Source organism: Corvus cornix, chromosome 4, assembly GCF_000738735.6.
Source record: "Corvus cornix cornix isolate S_Up_H32 chromosome 4, ASM73873v5, whole genome shotgun sequence".
In the NCBI taxonomy this organism is placed as follows: Eukaryota; Metazoa; Chordata; class Aves; order Passeriformes; family Corvidae; genus Corvus; species Corvus cornix.
Window position 1 is genome coordinate 66,563,608 of NC_046334.1, and position 23,494 is coordinate 66,587,101.

At 38.5% G+C, this 23,494-nt stretch overlaps 1 protein-coding gene across 5 annotated transcripts in view; it reads right to left on the reverse strand.

Moving 5' to 3' along the window:
* Nucleotides 1-23,494, reverse strand: part of MAEA (macrophage erythroblast attacher, E3 ubiquitin ligase) — a 49,731-nt gene that overhangs the window by 22,151 nt on the left and 4,086 nt on the right. For 3 of the 5 annotated variants that reach the window (XM_039551084.1, XM_010402058.3, XM_039551082.1), the window contains exons 2-3: nucleotides 9,573-9,755; nucleotides 5,848-6,051 (exon numbers count right to left, since the gene is read on the reverse strand). In XM_039551084.1, coding sequence (XP_039407018.1) covers nucleotides 5,848-6,051; nucleotides 9,573-9,755 — 387 coding nt within the window. Of the gene's footprint in view, nucleotides 1-5,847; nucleotides 6,052-9,572; nucleotides 9,756-18,063; nucleotides 18,151-19,667; nucleotides 19,766-23,494 lie in introns of those variants that run through there. The other 2 variants (XM_039551083.1, XM_010402057.3) reach the window with 2 other exon arrangements.

Here is a 23,494-nt window from a genome sequence, read left to right on the forward strand (position 1 = left end):
TGCAGCACTTTGAAATTCAGATGAACACACCCAGACGTTCATTATACCAATCTACTCAAAGTTGCCATGCCTACGCGAGGTACAGCCAAAACACATTTAAAGGAGTTTCCGAGTAGCTCTCTATAGACTGGTACTGCAGGGAAACTCCAAGCAGCACAAGCTAAAATCCTCGTCCCTTTAAATCAGTCATGCTAGTTTAGGAGCTCCTTCATACACAGTTTTTCTGTAACATGTCTAGTGTGGGAACAGCGAGTCACCAGAGAGGGACACAATAGCTCCTGGCAAAAGACACCTTTTACCATTCAGCCTGTATCTGGAAAGTCAGCTTGGCTATGTTCTGCATGACAGTGAAGTAAATAATACATTCAAGTATTATGCTGAATATTATTTACCTATTTAAAATCGAATTGTTATGAATATAAATGTGTTTTGATTAATTACTTTAATACATGTGTGTGTTTGCCTACAAGCCATTCTTGGACTATGCATCTTAACAAGGAGGATTTCTAAAGGTACATTTGTATGATTGTTAGAAGAAGTGTTTATTCAGCTTTTAACTTTTTTAGTTAAGAAGTAATACTGCTTCTTTTTGTGATGCTCAAATGTGCAGGTTATTTTCCATCTCCCATTTTCTGAGAGAGTCATCAAGTAGAAACAGTTATTCAGGGAACGGATTACATCAAAAATAGCAGCTTCAGTAAGATTTTGCCCCGTAGCAGATGGAAATCCTTCAGCAGTATTCTACTGAGGTGTCAGCTGAAGGGTCCATATCACAGTGCTGAGGAACACTTTTATAAAGCAAGAAAAGATTTAACTTTGGGGCTGAAAAAAGAAACACTGATATAGAATAGGAAAAAAGAAGAGATCAGGTACTTGGTCGAAAGCCATGAAACTTGACTTTAAGAATTCAAGTTTCTCTTATACCACAGGACATCAAGTAAGATTTCACAGCTTTCTGTAACAAAACTAAGACAGTGGAACACACTTGAATCTGTTGCAGGTATCTTTTCTAGTTAGGCTAATCCCTCCAAAAACAGTTTTGCAAGAACTGAAGCTGCAATGATGCAGTAGAAAAGACTAACTGGACCAAACTGGAGGGAGAGAAGAATGGAAGATAATCAGCTTTTCCAGTGACTACTATTCCTTATTTAAACAATTTTTTTAAAAATAAATGTATTTACTACTCTGAAAGACAATTAAATATTTTTAGAATGGCTTTTCAGTATTTTCCTTGTTTTGATATTCTCCAGTGAATAATCATTACCACAGATGTAGAAGTTCTGCTCAAGAAGAAAAACCATTGATAGTAACTGGAGATCTGAAGTCCCACTTCAAGAAAACTGTTATCTTTTTGGGACTGTGTCAACTGTCCATACTGCTTGAAGTGTCAAGAAGCCCTTCTAATACAGACCAATGTTGACAATGGTCACATGTCTAGACAAAACTTCAGAAGTCAATGCACTACTCAGTTTCCTCTCCCCCAATTCTCAAAAGCAGAAAGTACATTGTGGTATGAATGCAAAGGGCTAGTTAAGTATCTTTGAAGGATGATACACATACTTAATTACTGATCTAAGAACATTAATTGGCAGAACTTTAATTGATATGCATAATCCCTGATTTAAGGTAAAATTAACCAGTTTTAAGCTATTTAAGAATTTTTTCAACTCAAGCATCCACATGCATTACAGTGTCACTGCCTACCCTGCCCAGGGATGTAGTAGCTCTTCTGTTCCTCAGTGAATTATAGATTTTTAAATCATTTGCTCCCTGCCCCAACACACTAAACACTGGTTTGGATTTATGCTATTCTTCACAGAAAAAACACTGCCACTTGTACAGCTTTTGTACAGCATGAGCATTAAGGCAAGGAGATACATTCTTTTACTAAAATAAGCTAAGCAAAGACGGAAAGAGGATTTACAGCGTATGATAAGGGAGACTGGTAGCTTCAGAATCTGGGTTTGTTTTCAGTCCTACAGGCAAAAATCACTACAGCTATACATAATTAAGCAAAGAATGTAAGGACACTTTACATGTTTATTTTTTCTTCCTAGCCTATTAAGGAAAGAGCTGGTAAAACAAATAAAATTTTAAACCCCACCACCTCCAGAAACAGTAGACTAAGCATCACATACATAGCCTAATTATAAAATTTATCTACAAACAGAAACCAACTTCCTACTGGAACACCACACTTCCTAAACTAGATTTGCATATCAATTAATGGCACAGAAATGAGATAGCAGTGTAGCAGAACATGAAATAACAAAGTTGAGGTTAACAGACAACCTTGCCAGCTAGCTGAAAATATGAATCTGCAGATGAAAATAGGTGTTTTATATTGGTGTGGCATTACAAGGTTGTAATAATGACCTTATTTTGAGTCTATGTAGTCTAATAAGCCCGTACTGATGAGTTTTATTCATATGCAATAAGAACCCCTTAACATCTAGTTTGTATCTTTAACACAAACTGTTTTTCACATCATTAGGGAGCCAGACAACATCAAGAAAAAAGTCCACAATAGGATCCCCTCTGCCCCATATTTACTTTGGCACAAACATGACATTTCTGTCTTTGACTGTCAGCTCTTATTTTAATATTACTCACATTTTGGTTTACTTTCCCAAGCAGCATTACTTTTCTTTAAAGACATATAACACATACTTAATGTTTGGAATTTATTTCTTATATTGCTGTAACTTTATGCTGTATAAACACCCTATGCCCAAAGTTATTCCTTACTTGAGCTAGTTCATAACTCTGATTTTTAAAACTTCCCTGTAATTTTTCACATCCAGCATTTCTTTCCATTCTGTTTGCTTCCTAGTTTATAACCATGGTTTTTAAGTACTTATCTTCTATTACAAGACTTAACAGCCTATCATTCCTATGAAGGTAATTAATTTAGAAAATAGCCTAAAATTCGTCACAGCCCATCAAAAACTATTAAATTGTGTGGCACACAATCTTTGCCAATAGTACACAGCAGTTTGCTCAAATACAGGGATGATTTAATGGTTTTCCTTTGGTCACCGAAGCAGAATCCTTTCTGACCTGCTTCACCCATGCAGCACCTTGGCAGCTCTGCAGGTCTCTTCACATTCAGGAGCCGCACAAGAAACTTAGAACAAGCAGGCTGAGACTTGCTCCCAAGACTGGTCTAACAGCTACTGGAAAGTGTTTAACCTGGGATTCCCAAGCTACAACTGAACTGGAAAGAGGTGCTTCCTTCAGCCTTTCCAAAGAGCAGCAAAGGGCACCTCAGCCATTTGCCCTGCAATCTGAGGAACAGAATCACAGAATGGATGAGGTTGGGACCTCTGAAACCTGTGCAGTCTCCCTGCTCAAAGCAAGGTCACTTTTAACAGGTTACGTAGGATCTTTCCCATTCCGTTCTGGTTTTGAGCATCTCCAAGTACAGGGAGACTCCCCAAGTCCTGGTGTCTGCTGGGGAGCCTAGAATTGGATACAGCACTCCAGATGGGTCTAACCAGGGTTGCATAGAGGGGCTGGATCACCCCCCTTCTGCTGCTGCTGCTTATCCCAGTGCAACCCAGAGTGCTGCTGAGTTGTCTTTGCCATGAGAGTGCATTGCTGGGCCATGCTCAACCTTACCTCACCTCTGGCTGCCAGACAAGCTGAACAATAACACTATCTTTTCTCAGGTTCTCACTTAGGGTATAATGTCTACCCAGTAGTACAAAATCAAGACAAGACTGGTGGTGGGGATATTAATCAAAATTCCAGGTGAGACCACAGTAAACAAAGATTATTTTGGATGAGCGAATACCATGGTATTTTGTAATCTCTACAGCAAAGTTACATTAGTAAGCATTAGAGAACATTTCAAAGCTCACATCCTTCAGCAAGAAAGGAACAAAAAGAAACAGATGCTGTCTTATTAATCCAGCAAAACCACAAATTCTGTGTAACAACCAAGTCCCAGTATCATATGTTGTAAAAGCTGTTCACAAAGAGGATCACCATACAGTAAGAAAGACCACGTGCAAAGCAGAGAAACTGAGGGAAGCCTTATCTTCATTAAGCCAAAACAAACTGTAATCCTGACTAAAATGCATAATTTCAGCAAACTAGAAGAAAAATGGCCTCAGTGCATTCAACGTGTGACTACATTCTGTGTTATTCGAGTTACTTTGACGTTATGCAAATAAAAAGAGTTAGGCTTGCAGGCAGAAGGTAAATAATCTTATGCAAAACGTCCTTTTTAACACAAAATTTTCTATTCAACAAACAGAATGAAAAGCTTTAAGCCTTCATGAGTATGATGCTTTTACCACAGGGTCTTGCAGTATATCATGACAGACTTCCATGCTCATGTCTAAACCCAAAGCTGAGCATTACTTTATCAGGCATAATAGAACTTGCTATGAAAGTGAAAATATTTCCATAGTGCTTTTTCAGCAGACCTAGTAGGTACAGTAACATGATGATTCAGCAGAGATGAGCTCCTGCTCAAAACAGAGGGAAACATCTACCAGAAGTGGGAGAGCTGCTGACCAGTCAAGCTGCAGTTATTCCCAGCATAATTGCCTTGGGTATTTTTGACTCACATGCACGGGCTGTATCTCAAGTGAGGCACAACAGAGTCTTCAGTTGATTTTTTTCAGGACTATTTCCTATTAACACTTTGCAACCTACTTCCCCTCTCACTTCTATTCAGCCTCTACATACTATTTCCTGTTTGGCATTTACTGAAATTGCTGTTGGCTGAACCAGCAAAGCAGCCAAGAAATAAGAGACACATAACAGATAGGTCCCTGTTACAAGACAAAGAACAAGTACATATGCGCTAATTTGACATCAGTAACAAAAATATATTTTCCTCCAACAAAATAACAGATGTATTCAACTATTCCACCCAAAAAAGGCAAAGTACGTAAGTCATGTAACAGAACTCAACTTTCAGCATCTTTGTAAGAGTAAGACTTTAACTAGAAGAGTTGCATACTTTCTGGAATCAGGAATATCAAAAGAACTTATGATTCAAGGATCACTCAGGATCAAATACCAAAGGCTACCCAAAATCTGCAAAACATGATTTCTCTAGACAAACAGCAAAATCTTAAAAATCAGTTTTAACATCCTCGTGGCTGCCAGAGGACCACAGTGAGGATTCACTGGTCTGCATAAAAAAGCTACACCAAAGTACACAAACTCCAAACACTTCATAACCCACTCTGAGCCCGAGCAAAACCAACTAGCTAACCAGTGAAAAGGAAAGCAACAATCACAAAATGGAGAAACATGCAATTCTTGGAATTCTTGCATTCTTGGGATCATGCAAGACATACTGGCTACTAAAAAACCCAAGTTGTATCAAAATTTCTTTTCCCAAGTAAAAGACAGCCTTCCTCTCAATGCATTAAACAGTATGATGATACAATAGAACAGTTGTTCCTGCAACCAGCAAATGCTGTTTTGCTTAGTCTGGTCACCTACACATATCAGCTGAGTGGGGCTAGACAGATGGGAAGCTCCACCACATGCTTAATCAGCAGCCTAAAGGCCTCTAACAAGAAATTTTTATGACATTTGAGAATTAATCTGAGTTTTAATAGAGAAAGGTGTTTATCTAAAAGCATTTAATTTGTGACAAAAAATTGTGCCCTCAATTTTGACTCATTTAATACATTAAAACAAAATTTATGGCAAGTAGGGAGAACAAACTCAAGCCTTAAAAGATTAACAGATAAACACTAGCAATGAAGGCACACCAATACATAAAAATAGCTGCTACAAGGCTATAAGCAGCTCGCTCTTATTTTCCAACTTCCTCTTTACTACCATTTTGTTAGCAAGTTAGTCCACATTGCCACCCACCTCAATACCACTTTGTCTGGCTAGTTTTACAGCTGTGTTGTAGTAGCCACAACGTAGGAGATGTTCCACCATCATACGATCCATGCGTTTCTTCTTCCACATGTTGGCAGCAGCTGGCTGGTCACTACTGTGCTCCTTCAGATGTTCAATCCTGCGTTTGCAGAGCTTTGCACTTTCATCTTCAGCCTGGATTGACTCAACAGCCTAAAAAGTGAAAACTAACAGTAAGAGCTATACATTTTCCATCTCCTTTTAAAGCAAAATACAGTAATTGTTTGTAAGCATTCTTTACATGTTATACATTTACTCCCAGTAGTGTTTCTTTCATTTAGAAACACACTTCCTACAGCAGTGCATAAGTTTCAGCGTGGCTGGTCCTGTTCTGAGATATTCTTGCACAGAAGTAAGTTTTGATATATTTGACATTATGAATATATACATTTTTCTGCTTAACTTGCAGTTCATCCGAAACCAGGAATGTATCAACTGTGGCAGCAACTGCTGTAATAGCCTGCAAAGAGCTTTGTGAGGGTTTGCAGTCATCTGATCCAAACAGTAGAAAAGCAAAATTTCCACCTCTAACCTATGCATGGCTTCTTCCTCCAGCAGCTGTCCTGCTGGATTAGTTCTACTGAGGAGTGATGCCGAGTCAACCCACATTACTTCTAATACACTGGAGCCATTTTAATCAGTCATGCAATAATGGAAATTATACAAACACTTGGCCTCTTGGCACCTGCAACTCAAGGATCTAAAAGCAGTTTTCCAAAAATCATCAGCTTTGTTAAACTGGTACTATTTTATTTAACTCTGCCACTGTGGAAACATGCATCCCTTGCTCAGAAGCCTTACTTAGGAAAGCACATTTGTCCAGAGGAAGTAGACTGATGATTTTAAACCAACATATTGGCATATCCAGCATAAAACACACATCACCCCCTAAGATATCGCCACAATATTTTTTTTTAAATTAAAACCAAAACGCTCAGCTCATAGTTGCTTTCCTTTAACCTTAAAGTCAACATTCCAAGCTGGCTAACTCAGTATACAGCACATGACAACTCTGGGCCATGCCAGGCTACAGAATTCCAGAAAGCTGGCAGTACCTTTATGTGCCTGCTAAAGTAAAGGCAAACCAGTAGAGGATGATTAGTACCTTCCCCATCTGCAATATATCACCAGTGATGCAATTGGAAGTTAGGCTGCCTTGTGATGACTTTAAACTTGCTGGCTTGTGTTTGAATGACTGCACAGCTCTGGCAGCTGGAAGGCACAGGCAAGTCTGCCAGCTCAGCCCAAAGAACCTGGCAGGCTTTTGGCAGTCCACTCTGCACTCCATGCTGACACAGCGACCTTCCCAGAACTCAAGCTATAGTATCATACGCAGTAGAGCTCCAGCTCTGGAAGCACAGATTGGTTTTAATTGTATTTTCCATGCCTGCCCATAGGCAGACATCTGGAAGGATCAGTATTTGAAAAGCAAAGTGAAATAAGGGAAAACTTGCAAGGAAAGCTCAACAAGCTGCTTTTTCTCCCCCCCCAATTAAGCCTGACTCTGATCTGGCCCTTGATACCAAATTCAAGTATCTAAAACACTAGTCACTATACAAGAGTCTCTTACTAAAATTCATGTAAACATCTGTAGCATGAGTTATTTTTATTATTGAAGTCTGAGTTACTGCTCCTGATGACTTTAGCTTTATTTTGCAACATACAGTTTGTAGACAAGTATTTTGTTTGAGTTATAAACTGGGTCTCTTCCTAGTCTGCAAGCAAACACTAACTCAAAACACACTTTCACTTTTTAGATCTCTGCAGTATTGTCACATGTGAAGGCAACCTTGAGAAATATTCTGTATATAACTAAGAACTCAAGGCAGCCAGGCAGGGTTAGACCCTTTCTCATTCCAAAGGGCTCTTCTTACATGGTTTTGTATCTGGACTTACACAGCTCTTGCTGGTTTTTTTGATCCTTCTAGCACATTCAGAAAGGCTACAGATCCTTTTCAAAACCCTCTGAAGCAAGTCTATCTGGACTTGCCCTGCTGGACATTAATAGAACTTGGGGGAACAAGCATATTAAACAGGATACAAAAGGGAAAACACAAAGGCCTGAGTTTCCCCAGGATCATTTTCAGAACCCAAGAAACCTGCTGTGTTTAAAAGCTCTCTTTTAAGAGTGAGTAAGGTGTTAAATAAAGGAACCATCTAATTCTATTATGGCCATCTCAGCAGTTCATGAGATCCTTGTCTAAACACAGGAGGAAACAGAGATCCCACATGGGTCCAAAGGCTCTAAAGAAAACAATCATTTTGCTCAGGGCAGAGATTATAGAGAAGACAGTTGGGAGTTGAGGGTTTGGAGCAGAAACAAGACCTTTGTATTTCAGAGGACTTTTACTGTTAAACAAATTTTCTTTGCCTTTTGTTCTTTCTGAGCAGCTATAAGACTCCCCACAGTCTTTCAGGCAGTCAGAAATGAACAATTAAACTAAAATGGAGCTTTGCACCCAAAACATTCAGCAATGCCTTCAGATACACCCCCACAGTCAGCAAAGATTTAACAAGTAAATAACTTTTACTCCTCCACATCATTACTATAGACCTACAAGCAACATCCAACACCTCTTTCAGAAATAGCTCCTATTTTTCTGTAAGTAACGGAGAAGTGAAGAAAACATATCCTTTAAGACGTCTTTAAGTCTCACAATCCGAGGATGAAAAGAGCAATTAATTTATGAAGTCTTTTGCAGAACAGCTTTTCAACACCTAGCTAAGTTGTTCAAGCATAAAACCCCAAATCAACACACATGACAGCATTATTTTCATGTTGCAAACCTCCAAGGTATTTTGACGCTTCACTTAATACTGTCTCAAGATTTATATCTGTTGTTGATTTATATCTGTTATTTCATTTAACTTTTAATGAAATGACTCTGCTACTATGTTTAATCTATTTATTTTTGGAGAAGCACTGCTCTCAAGTCAGGCGACAGAGCTATTTTCATTTTTCTGCAAGACTTGTTTCAAGTAAGTATTCTGATGACTCTAGGGATGAGTAATATTCCCATCCAAAATAAGGGTGGCTTATACTTCTTTTTTTGAGAACATAGACATCTTTAAGAATGGCTTATACTTCTTTTTCTGAGAACACAGACATCTTTTTCTAAGAAAGATGTGGTAAAGGCATGAAAGGCTGGTTGTATTTTGTTCAAGCTTAACAGCTAGAAGCAGGTTATCCTGCCAATTTTTGTTTAAAAGGCTCCTAATATTCCCTAGGAATCTTTCAAATTGCAAGTTGAGTGTTTATAAAAATTTTTCATGTAACAATCCAGGACAACTTGCACATTCTTCTGCATACAACTATTCCTGCACTGGGGGTTTCACATTTTTCATCTCGATCTTCTACCTGTTTTGCTATTCCAGTGATCAATTAATGCAATTGCACAAACCCTTCTATCAGACAAGCAGAAATTGATACAAATCAATTAATTTTGATACTATTTCTTTTCTGTTAGTACAGAAAGTCCTTTTCAGGACTATAAGCGTATATTAATTTTACCTCTCAACAGAAGTTTGTTATACTTAGACAAAGACCACCAAATTATGTTTCTTAAGCACAGTGAAGCAAGGTTTCACTGGGCATTCCAAGGCCAGTAATGCCTGTTATCTGGAAAAGAAAATCCAAGGAAACAGCATTGTAAGGAAGGTAGAACAGCCCTCACCTTGCGTTTCAGAACGCTGAGTTTTTCAACGACTCCATCCAGGAGACTGACAACGGAATCCACAGCAGGACAACTGCTCAGCGTCTTCTCCAGCTCCGCCACCACCATGGTAACGTGGCTGGTCTCGCGATCAATGTTCTTCTGTGCAGCTCGAAATCGTTTGTTCAGTGTTTCATATGGCACCTGAAGGAAAAATACCAAGTCATTAGAATTTCTATAACTAAAAATTCACATCCTCTAAAGCTTAGAGAGACTGATGATTTCATCTGATGAAGCCCAAAGAACACCTTGGTTCCAGGGGACTAGAGGTCATTGATTGAACTTGAGTTCCCATACCAAAGCCCTTATTTAAGTTCTCTCAGCAAGGAGCTCACACTTCAAAGATTATGAAAAAACAACAGGAAAAATGCTGCAGTTTCTTATCTGATACCAGTTTCACCTATCCTGCTTTGGTTGTAGCAAGCACTGATGGAAATAGTCCAGAGACAACAGAAAGCAAAGGCAAATGTGTTCCTACAAAAGGAAAGCTACAAATTAAACAACTAAGAGATCATCCTTCAGAACATGACTTTCTAAGTTTACATTACTTCCCTTCAAGAATTCATTAAAACAGAGAAAGTTACCTTTGTGAGAAAGCATGTATAATGCATACTGGCTACTCAAAAATTTATACATAGTACACCAAAAGTTATTCAGGAAATCCAACAAGTCTCCTACATACTTTTACCCACAAAAGACTACTTTTTAATATTACTTCCCCAAGGACTATAAGGAATGTCAAGAGAAATCCCATGTAAATTTTCCTTTAGTGATAAAAGCCTACAATGTATTAGTAAACTGACTAATTTCCTCTAATGCACCATTCCTGACTTAAGAGATTTATCAGTCTTGGAGGTCTCCTGTCCTACGTGTCCCACACCTCTATGGAACAGTTGTATCAAAGCTGCTACTGATGGCCATTTAGTGACACATATACGGGAGCAGTCTACAGCCTGGTGAATGATTTGGGGAAAGCTTACAGGAAGTGTTAAGATGCTTCCACTACAGAGGCAGCATAAGCAGTTTAAACAGGAAGTTCTATTACTTAAAGGAAACAGGAATTTTTAAAAACACTCTAGTGTTACACACTTAATACATCCATATCTTTAATCTTTAAAAAGTCCAGGAGAAGTTCTTTCAGGTAGTTATGATAATCTTGATTGCTTTTCCATTAATCAAAGGCATAATTTAGCTAGCAATCAGATTATCCATGCTAAAGGTAAAACAGGAAACAAATCAGTGTTCTGTTTGGTACATATCACGTATATGTTTGATTACAAATCTTTCAAGCATATAACTTCAAATCAATTATATCAAGGTCTCAGTTTTCCTCATTCTAATCACCTGCATGCAAGAAAGTACCCCAAGGGCCACGCTCCTTCTGGGCGCCATTAGCAAAGAGGTTACTACGTAACCACTGCAATTCCCCATTAGAGAACACTTTGGTTCAGAGCAAGGAAGATGAGCCAAAGCATTTGCTTTCCAAGACTTTGCATTACCTACAATAGGTTGTGCTTATTTGTAGTAGTAATAAAACACAAGGATAATCCTGATAAGACATGAAAGGGATCCTCAAGTTTGAAATGATCTATTTAATGGTTTTTGGTATCTGAAACTATGACCTAAACAAATGACAGGACAAGACTCTACCACAGGAAGCATCAAGCCAAAACAGTTATTTTCCTTATACATTTTGCCCTAAAATCCCAGCACTACACCCACCCAAAATTCAAACCACATAAGCCATGACAAATAATAGGCTTCAACACCTACATAGTTGCCTATATAACAATCTTCCATCTCCAACCCTCATTTCTCTTTTCCATTTCCACAAAAAATATTAAATATTTTAGAAACCCACAGATAAAATGGATGTTCCAGGGGACCATTATTTTGACATCTCATGTTTTTGAACATGGAAACTTATTTCCAACTCTAAGACCTGATGCCAGACAGCATTTAGACAACTTCTTCCCTTCTTTTTCCCCCCACTGCATTTTTCTTACTGTCCACCAAAAAATATTTCTGCAAGTATTTTGCTAATCAGCTTTCCATGCCACACTGAGAATCTGCATCAAAAGACTTTCATAAGCTACTATTAATTTGAGGTATCTTTTTTACTACAGAAAGTGCTTTTGTTAAATTTTGAGCAGTCAGCTGGACACAAATCCAGTCAGTTTGAAAAAAGTCTGCGTTTAATCTCCCTTTTCCCTAGTTCCTTATCTGCACTCAAGAGCAGTAACAGCTCCCATTTCCTGTGCTCTGTCTCTTCAGCATGCAGACATCTGGCACAGTTTGTGTTCATATGACATTTAGAACAATTGAACTTTCAATTTCAGCTGGTATCACTACATATCATTTAAAACGTGTCTAGGCACAATTGGTTTTTGAATCTTCTCTTATCCTTTTCTTCCCCCTACCATAAAAGCAATCTGAATACCGTGTGCGGAAGAGGCTGCGAGTTGAAATGTTTCCACTATATACTCTGAAAGTAAATAAAAGTAAACATATTGAGAAACATAATTTAGTGTGCCATAACAAGGGAAATTAAAGGTACAATGAAATTATTTGCTTAACTGAAGCTGACAGTAAATACTCTTTACCAGAGATTTCCATAATTTGCACTGGCACTTGTTTCTTATTATAGAGCCAGCAGTTTTCATAAGAATTTTTGTAAATTGTATCTAGGTACAGCTTTTACACTTACTTTATGGGAACAGAGTCTGTGAATGCCAAAATGTAGAACTGCAACTGCTATATTCCTTAAAAAAAGCAGCATTTTATGTTGAACTTGCATCCCGATCCATTGGTTCTTTTGTTACTCCTACAGCTCCAAAGTGCCAAAAGACCCAGCTCCCCAGCATTGGCTTGCTTTACTGCAAAACCCTTCAAAAGTTACAGGCATTGTACCAACAGGATCATTTTTTTCCACCAATAATGAAAGTTAATGGAAGGAGAACATGTAAGAAAGTGTTCTGGACAATACAATTCTAAAAAATTTTAACTTATAGTTCACTTTGATTTTCAGGTACCATTGTTAGAACATGGTGAACACCAAACTTTTCTGACTAAGAGATTTACATATCATTAATTGCCATAAATTTATTGGAGACTTTGAATCTTTCCTGCCAGTGCCATTCTGTGACCATACCTGGATTACACGGTTATTATTCAGAGACAAGAGTGACCTACAGAACTCAGCCTAGGGAAGCATTACCTTAAGGAAAAAAGAATAAATCAGCTACTAAAAAAATTGAAATAAAGCAGCAAGTACTGACCAGAATGTGTTCTGTACAAGCACAATACCAACTTGTCCTACTCGTTAGAGCTTGAAAAACCACACCCAGTTGGCTCATACCGTGAACATACAAGAGGATACAAAGGAGGGTTGTAAAATATTAGTGGGCAGCACATTTAAATCCAGTGGCACTAAGTAGATTCTGCTCCTTTTGTTCATCAGCTTCCACAACTGCGGACACATTATTCAACCTAAGCACGTACTCAACCAGGTCAAACTTAAATCTAGTGAAAAGGAATTTGACTGAAGTTAGGACAACCTACACAAGGGGTAAAATTACAGTAACACAAGTTTTTCCAAGATCAAAATTTTGCTGTGATGTGAAGGAAAGTCGGCTTGCCTGGAGGCTTCTGCAACTATAGCATGACTGTTTCCAGGTGCTAAACGCTAACAAAGAGGCAGAGGCAACTGATAACCCTGATCCAAATTTTTTTTCATTTCAGGAGTTACTTCACTCTGGTTTTAGAAAGCCAAAAAAGTGGTGTGCTGTCCCAGAACATGCTCCAACAACCTCTAGCTGTGGTGACAAGGCTTAGAAGAGGATTGTTCTGGCTCTACAGGCTTGAACTGGTGAAGAGGAGGAAGGACTGCCATGAGAGATATACACTGGTTGTTCAGTTGAGTGCAGGGAGTAGAAAACTGCAGAGCTAAGGATGTCAGAGGGAGTTTTTAAGTGTACACTTAGGAACTTAGGAACTCAACTGTGATGTTTACTACCTGGCCTTCAGCCCAAACAAAGTCCTCTTCCTGCCCATGAATGCAAATAAGGTACCAAAGCAAGGCAGAGTTCTCAAATCATGAAGTGGCTAAAACTGTTCAAGTTGGGCAACTGTAGGCAATCTTTCTTTCCATAAGCCATATCAAATGTAACTTGAGATACCCTTGAATATAGTGAATTTAACACTAAACATATTTTCATCAAAATAAATTTTTCAATAAGCTATTCACTCACTAAGTGATTCTGTTTTCTTGAGTCTTTTCAAAATATATTAAAAGTAGAAATAAACCCAGCAAGTATTAAATGTTTGGATATATTGTAACCTGATGTTTTGCAAACTGTATACATTTCTCAAGTGTTAACTATCAGCCTGCAAATAAATATTTAAAGAAATATAAATAATATGAAGCCAACTGCATACAGGGCTGCATCAAAATAAGTGTGAGCAGCTGGTCAAGGGAAGCAGTCCTGCCCCTCTACTCTGTTCTTGTGAAGCCCCACCTGCAATGCTGCACCCAGCTCTGGGGCCCCCAAATATAAGAAGGATCTGGACCTGCTGGAGCAAGTCCAGAAGAGGCCACAAAGGTGATCAGAAGGCTAGAGCCCCTCTGCTGTGGAGACAGGCTGAGCCAGATGGGGGTGTCCTGCCTGGAGAACAGAAAGCTCCAGGAAGACCTTATGGGACTTTCCAGTACCTAAAGGGACTGTGAGAGAGCTGGAGAGGGCACTTTTGACAAGGGTATGGAGTGACAAGACAAGGGGGAATGGCTTCAAAATGGCAGAGGCAGGGTTAGATTAGATATGAGGAAGAAATCCTCTACTGTGAAGGTGGTAAGGCCCTGACACAGGTTATCCGGAGAAGCTATGGATGACCCATCCCTGGAAGTGTTTGAGGCCAGGTTGGGTGGGCCTTTCAGCAACCTGGTCTAGTGAGCATGACAAGGAGGTTGGAATTGAATTACCTCCAAGTTCCCTTCAAAGTAAACTATTCTACGATTATACACCTGCCAACCTTTTACACAGCATTCTACAATGCATATTACTTTTACACGCATTATCAAGATTTTACTGAGATTAGTTTTTCTTCTTAAGGTTTTCTTAATGTATCTAGATGCGCACACTTCCTACTCTAGCCATAAAATGAATATATAGAAAACAGCTGCTGAACACACTCCCACCTCAGCTCTTGCTTATCTCTACAGACTCACAGAAAAATGCCTTTAGAAAACATGTGATGAGAACATACTATCTATAGCCTTTAACAATATCAAAAAGGAGAGAAGAATGCAGACCATTTCCCCCTCACAGAAGTTCATTAACTATAGTGATCAAAGTTTAAAAAGCTTTGCTACCTCAATGGCATTTATGTTGCTGGAAGTCAGACATCCAGACTGGACTTATGCTCATTTTAGCACCTTGAATTCTATTAAGCAGCTTAATGGCATTTCAAGAATGTGGAGAAGTTTTAGCCTGTTGGACACTTGCAGCTTCTACAACAGACACAGTCACTCACTGAGCACCTGGGGTTTCCAAATGAATTGAATACACACACTGCTGAAGGGCTCTCTGCTTGGGATAGAGTACAACATAACAAAACAAACATGAACTGTGGTGAGTTCTTCTTTGCAGAGATGCTGTAGGTGTCCAGCCACAAAAGCCTTTTGAGTCACAGCTAGAAATCCAGCACTCATTACCATCACAGCCAACATATACATCCACTTCATTCAACTAGACTTCAAATAAGTAATTGTTATTACCAGGGCCTTATAGACACAAGCAGCTTAAGGAAGATGAAAAGCATCTATAGAATTGAGTTTGCGACCTAGCTACAAAGGACAACAAAGCCTCACTTCTGCCTTCTCTGTCTTTACTGGTAAGGTCTTCTCCTAAGTCTTCCTGATGATGTATGAGTCTGGGGAGAAAGGTACTATTCACTCATGTAAGAAGTCCAAAGCAAGCTGAAGACACACAGGTGCATAGGAGCAGAAGGGAGGAGAGAGCTCCTGGATGACACTGCAAACCTGCTACCACTGCTGGAATGTCATGGTGAACAAGAAAAGTTGTCTGTGACTGAAAAGGGCAAGTTTGGTACCTCTACTCCAAAAAGAAAACCTGGAAGATCACAAAAACTACAGGCTAGTCTGCCTCATCTCAGTTCTTGTGAAAGTTACAGAAAAAAAAAAAAAAATCATTTGGAAACCACTTCCAAGCTTATAAAGGTGACTAGGAATAACCAGTCCAGATTTGTCATAAGCAAAGCAAGCTTGACAACAGTGTGTGCTTTCAGTGATGAACTGACTATCTCTGAATGGCAGGAGCATGCTGGCAGCCTTTCATGCCAATATTAGTGAGGTTTTTGGTATTGTCTCACTTGTAGCCAAACAGGGGAGACATGGACTGAATGGCTGAATACAAGATGGGTGAGGGCCTGACTGCATAGTCAGGCTCCAAGAACAATGGTCAGTGGTTCTAAAGCTTCCTGATGGCCAATTACAAGTACTGCTCCACTCCCCAGGAATGTTATCAGCTCCAACATACATGTCATTTTCAACCATCTGCACTACAAAACACACAAGCAGAAAGCTGACAGAGGACAAACTGGTGGAGTCCTTGATAAATGGATGTGTTGGAGCTGCCATTCAGAAAAAACGACAAGCTGGAGAAACACACCAAGAACTTTATGAAATGTAATCAAGGCAAAACCCAGGGCCCTGGATCTGGCACAAAACCACCCCAGCCTTTAGCCCTGGTTGTGGAATAACTGGCTAGGACCACCGTTGCAGGAAAAGATGCAGAGGTCCTGATGGACAGCAGGTTGGACACGAATCAGCAACAGGCTCTCATGGCAATGAAGGTTAACCCCATCCCAGGCTGCATTAGCAAGACTAAAGGCAGTGGGTTGAGAGGAGTGATTGTTTATGCTCAGCACTCATGCAGACTCATCTGGAATACTGAGTCTGGTTTTCAGGTCACTCCCCCGCCCAACCACTAAAAAAGAGATGCTGACAAACTGGAGAGAGTCCAGAAGGCTGCCACCACGACAGTGAGCTGGCTGAAGTATAAAAAAAAAATCCAAGAGAAGCTGAGATGGGCAGGTTTGTTTCCGTTACAGAAGGGAAGGCTACAGGGAGTTGGAAGCAGCACAATCTGATAGAAGCTTTCTACTACTGAAAGGTGAAGGTCATAGATAAGAGCTAGCCAGACTTTCCGGAGTTACAGAGCAAAAAGGAAGGAGGCAGAGTTGACAACTGTCACTAAAGAAAATTCCAGCTGGACAAAAAAAAAAAAAATATTTCAATCAGAAGGCTTGGTAAGCAATGGAACAGCAGCCCAGAAAGGTGATGGAATCTCCACCCTCAAAAGCTTTCAGAACTTGGCAGGACTCTGAGCAACTCAGATTAGCTTTGAAGTTAGCCAAGGTTCGAGCAGAAGCCTGAATTTACACTGTCTGCAGAAGTACTTTCCTACCTTAATTTCATGAATTAGTCTCTGCTAACTTAGACACCAAATACATTTCCATATGAAGATCTGAATGACCATACCCAGATAAGACCAAAAGTCCCCTCTCTGCCACTATCTTTTCTCTGATGATATCCAGAAAGAGGATGGCACTTGAAAAAAGGCAAGAACAAAGTTACTCTTCCCAAACAGTCTCTTTGGACTTCTTGAGCCAGAGATGGGAGTTTAACAGTAGAAACACCACAGGGTGATTCTCACTCATGAACTCTGTTGGTTGCTGTTGACCTGAGTTTTAGCACTGCAACATCCTGTTGTGAGACATTTCACAGGCCCACAACTATGTGAAGAAACACTCTTGGGTTTTGACTTTTCAACTAATTTGAAACCCTTCTGTTCTTGTTTTGGAAGCATAAAAGTGAACCCTCTCTTTCTCCTACATACTTCTCACATATCTTGAGATTGAAGAGACTTTCTAAACCATTCCTTGTAGACAGACTTCCATCTCTCTAATCATTCTTGCCCTTCAGTAGACATTTTCCAGCTCTACTACATCCTTTTTCAGGATGAGAGAAGGGAGAAAATAAGAGTAACTCATACTACTTGAGAGAAGAAGAAACCATGGATTTTAACTGCTATGTATTGAGTTCTCCATTCTTCCCTTTTCCAACACTTCTGTCCTGTGTTTGTCAACATTAACCTGATCACTCACAGAAAACATTCACTATTAGTCCTAAGATGCCACTGAGGAATGATGATAATTTCTAAATCAGTTATTATATATTTAAGACTAGGATTAATTTTCTTTCCACCATACCTAAAAACTGTATCACACTGCATTTGTCTGTACTGAATTTAATGCATTTTAACACCCATTCAGTCTCTCACTATTTTTCTCTAATGGTTCACACTTGGGCTATATCTGTAATACCTCAATTATCTTAGTATCATCAAGGAAACTGCTTCATCTTAGCACTTACTCTTTCTTCCACGATGTTCAAACAGCTGAGTATCACCAGGAAGCCAGCAGAATCCTAACACCAATCTTCCTCCATTACAGAGGCTGGCTACTAAATCTTGATGTTTGTTTTTTATCTTGCCCAGTTCCTTATCCACATGAGGACTTCAGTCTTTCTTGCAAGAGTTCCTGGTAAGGCTTATCTCCAAGAAACATTCAGTAATATGAATAAACTATCAACCAAGTCCACCTCACTGCCTCCTTCAGTTTTTTAAAAACAACTCTAGTACCTTTACATGGCATGCACTTTTTAAAAGTCACATTAACTGATGTACATTATTCCATATTTGATTAGTCAGGATACTATTTCTGCATCAATAAGCCATTGTTGGAAGGGAAAAATCAATTATATATATTAAGAATCTCACTAAAATTTTACTTAAAGTAGAAGCATGGAAACAGTCTTCTACTTTGTCTTTCTTCCACAGCTGTTCAACAAAATCCTCAGACTACTTCAGCATTTATCAGAGAATTAAGAGGAAGACTGAATAGAAGAGAAAGGGATTTCTCCCAAGTAAAATAAGCTTTTTATAGCAAGTGTTAAGCGCTGCATTTCTACTCCTTTAGAGGTATAGGATGTTAGGCCAAAGTCTAATGGGCACAGTGCAACATTTCAAATACCACCTTGATGCTGCCCACAAGTTTTCCACTGGTACAGAGCAATACTGAAAGACTGAATTACACATTTCTTGCATGACTGAAGTTTTGAAAAAAATGTAAGCCTTTATTCTCCTCCAAATCTTTAGCCTTACACTAGATCTTTAGCACACCAGTTCTCACACTGATCTGGTCACACACTACAATATTGGCCAAATTCCTTCTTTACTTATGTATATTCAAACCTAAGGAGCTCCAAATAAAATTGGAAACTAAAACACAATCACTTTCAGACCACATTAATCAAAAAGTTTCTAGCCCACCGTAACTGCATATGTGAAACTAGTTCAGATGCAGCAGAAAAACGTAAAAAAAGTTTGTATAGCTATTATTTGGTTGCTGGGAATTATGGGGTAAAAGTGAGACTTCAAAAAAGTCAACTAAAGGAAGAAACTGAAGGAAGAAATATTTGGCTGTGTAAGTAAGACCATTAACTATTCTCCAGACTCTTGTTAACAGGAATTTTCAAAGGTTTCTTTTCTAAAAACTGATTTTCCCAGAAAACAGTATAGACAACACAGAAACAAGTATCTTTTACATAGGTTTGTGATTCTGTAAAAAACATCAATTTTCCTTCCATATTTGGTAGAAAGTAGTTAATCAGGTCTAACTTGTACCAATTCCTATACAGGGAACTTTTAACTATATATCCTGACTTGACAGATCTCTCTGTGCATCTTCCTTCCTCAGTGTTACAGTATATTGGCTGAAAGTAACTCCTTCCCACATAAATGTGATTTTTTTAAAAAAACATAAAAACCTACATTGTGTATCTTTTTAAATGAACTCAGTCATGAGCAAGAGGGAATTAGAAATGGATTTTTAAAAATCTTACCAAATACACGAAGTCACTAAACTATGGGGAAGAAAAAAAACGTTTCAAGAAATATAAAATAAAAAGAGTCCTACCAGATTAGGTGGGGGGAACCATTACAGAACTATGCTCTCCTTTCAAGGGTCAGAAAAATGGTGTGCTTCCTCTCCTCAACTGTGTTAGCTTATAACACCTGAAAAGCACCAGAGATTTGTATGACTCTACAGGTCTCCAAAACAATTCAGTTAAAGACTTTGAGATATAAATAAGCTTTTTTCAAATGCTCCTACATGAAATTAATTCTGGCCATACAGCTAAGGAAAACAAAGAGGTGCAGTGATGAAACTGCCTTCTGAAAAACTAGAAGCTAAATCAACTTAGCACTACTTTAGGCAAGAAGAACAAGGAAATATAGAAATATGTAAGAAAAATTAAGCATCTCCTGAAGAGTTTTAATAAACAGTGTCAAGAGAAAAACTACACCCCACAATAAACATCTTCAAGCATTAAGCTGTTTTCTTGAGACTAAATTAGATCACCATGCTCACCATTTCAACAAAACAGAAAAGTAGAGAACATCTATTATATATGATGCCATAGAAAAATGAGGCAGGGTAGAATAAACTACTGAAAATTTTCCCTCAAAGCAGTAACAATTAGCAGTTCCATACAGAATTACTGAAATTCTGTATGTTTATATACTTCAATTTTTCCTCAACGATTCTTGGATTATTTCAGACCAGAGTCACCATCATTATTTGTCACTGGACTTATCCAAAACATAAATTATATCAGCACTTATTCAGTGAACTCTTCTGATTAGTAGTTCTTATCAATTTCTTGAAATTGCAATAGTTTTTCTTTATTCTAGGCAAAATCAGAAAAGGAAAATAAAGTTAAAAGAGAAGAGTAGTAGTATATTTCAGAAATGGATGGCTTAGAATAATGTCTAGATTTAGGTTAATTAGGTAAAAGCATTAAAATATAATCTTGAAGAGATATAGATCCAAACAAAGTAATTTTATAAGCCTAAAAGCAGTTGGAGGTAAATTGATTTTTAAAAAATAGTTCTTTTTAAAAACAGTTTCAATGTTTTTGAAGGGTAAGGTCTAGTAGCTTGCCTTAGTTACAAACCAGTCAGTTTTATAACTCAGGAAGACAGTACTGTGTATTCTAGAGCAGCTGTGCCTAGAAAGAAACCATCATTATATTATTCAAAGCTGCTACTTCAATACAGGAGAGAACAAACAGCAAAAATTCTTGGACTATCCATCTGCTACACACATACTTAGTCAACAGAAGCAATCACACTCCTTCAAAATATTATCCTGTTACACAAACCACAAGTAACTAATTTCTGCATACATTATGAACTTTTGAACAAGGCTTCCTACAAGAAAATTAAGTGCTTTACAAAGCCATTTTACAGTTATAAAGTTGTAAGAAAATTGTCTTACATCCTTATATAAGGAAGTTGACAATGATTTTAGAGCCCTGTCTAGAACTACCCTGGGGACGTCAGAGGCCAGTCCTTTTCAATGCACTTGTTTACGGCTGCCACCCTGGACTTACACCTCAAAAGAAATTTCTTTGCTCTTCTTCTTTTAGTAGGAATATTGGAGTACTAACAAGAACCTAAGCATTGCTCCCTGTCCAAAGACACAACTGATTTGCAAAGCTAAGGTCACTCAGCAGGTGTGTCCTAAGCAAATCCTTCCATTTGTTTTGACCTTTCTTTCTTCTCCAAATATTTGTTAATTTTAATCACAGCACCACCTCTTTAAATGAAAGAGGTCGTTGTCCTTCTGTGTGTTTGCAGAGTCCAGATACCATGATACTCTCTAGAGATCCAATTTCCAATCAGATTGCTCCCAAAATAACCTAGTCCAGCCAAAGTGACATCATTTCTTGTAAGACAATTAAGCATTATTGACTCAAATTAGCAGACCCATATCAGAATATATGAATGACCAAAGTTCTACTCAACATGTTATCTGTTTTCTTTCATTTCCATGAGTTTCCAAGTCAAGTTAATCTACAGAGCTCTTAAAAAAAATTGAGGTAAATCAAAAGAAGTTGTGAAGCAGTTAAATTACTGGCTATCAAAATAAAAGTATCTTAACAAAAAAAAAATGCTTTATTTAAGTCAAATATCACGTATTGTAAGTAATGAATTACTTTGGCATATTTCACATTCTGGGTTAGCAAATACTTCCCACATAGTGTATCTTCAGGCTGTAAGTTGTGGGCGGCCAAGTGCACAATGCAGGCAGCTTTTTGACTTAACAAGGACTGATGGATCCTGTCAGTGTGCCCTTATAGCAAATTCCCATCTGCCAGAACAGTACCTCCCTAAATTTGTGAGCCCAAAAGGCACACTCTTATGCTGATTATACAGGAACTACTGATTTTAAAGACAATGGGAAGATGCTTAGGGAAGACACCAACTAAAGCATTTTCCTCTTATTACGATATCCAGGAGATGTTTGAAGCTCATCTTTACTCATTTCCCAGCTCTTGACAAACACTCACTATGCTAAGATTCAAATATTTCATGGATATTCTTATTTTATGTCAACATTTAAAGATCCCAATGTGCTAGCTACCATACAAACATATTATTCCTATACCAGAAAACATACACAAACCAAACTCACAAGATCACAGGCTGCTGTCCTGTGAAAACACTACAAATCAAGTATGGTGCAACTAGGAGTTGCAACATCAGAAAGTGTTCACTTTGAAGATACCAACAGGAGATCTTCTGTAAGATATTTGAGAATAACTTTCTTCAAGTATTTTCCTACAGGCACAATGGGGTACTGATAACCAAGCAACAGCTCTAGCTCATGAGCACAGTTACTGACTTTTACTGTGTTTTCTTCCTCCATTAATCACTTTAAAATATATTTTATAGTGAGTGGGCAGGAGTGGAAAAGAGACCAACAGGAGCCAATTTTTTTCAGCTACGTTACAACGTCAAACTTCTTACAAAGTCCCATAGTATTAAATTTTTCTTAAAACACATGGTTTTTTTTAGAGCAGAGCCTAGTGCAGAAAAACTACAGCAGTACAAAAGATGTCACGCTTGTTTGCTGACACACACACGTGTCAAAACAGGAAGCACATTATTCAGCAGCACAGGAACGCTCGGCATGGACATTCAATGCACTCGGTGAGTCAGAGCACCCAGGTTGAAGATGGATTTAGTGTGAGGTAAGTGTTCATGATGAGTTAGTGCAGAGCTGACTGTTACCAACATCCAGGTTTAGCTCATTTTGCCAACCTTCTGTTTGAAAAGCACTTAAAAACCAGATAATCTAAAAAGGGGCCTACAAGAGAGGTGGAATGGGACTTCTTAAACAGCAGGTAGTGACAGGACAAGGGGGAATAGCTTCAAACTAAAAGAGGGCGGGTTTAGATTAGATATGAGGAAGAAATTTTTTTATTGTGAGGATGGTAAAAAACTGGACCAGGCTGCCCAGAAAAGTTGCACATGCCTCCTTCCGGGGAGTGTTCAAGGCCAGGTTGGATAAGCCTTTGAGCAACTTGGTCTAGTGGAAGGTGTCTCTGACCTTGGTAGGACGCTTGGAACATTATGATCTTTAATGTCCCTTCCAACTCAAACCATTCTGTGATTCTATCATGATACGTATTCTTTTACATTCATGTACGGACCGTGAACTAAATGTTACAAGTTGTTACTTCTGTCTTTCTTAAGTTCTGCTTGAACCACTTTCACTGAACAACTTTGGCTGCTTTATGTTCAAAGTTTTGACAAAAGTACTCTGACTCTTAAAATTAGGTTCAAAATCAACACAGAGTAAAGCTTATAAATGCAGGAAAACAAAGTACTGCAACCAGTTATGCAAAAAATTAATCTTGCACCTCTTCTGCTTTACTGGGTAAAAAAAGTTGATCT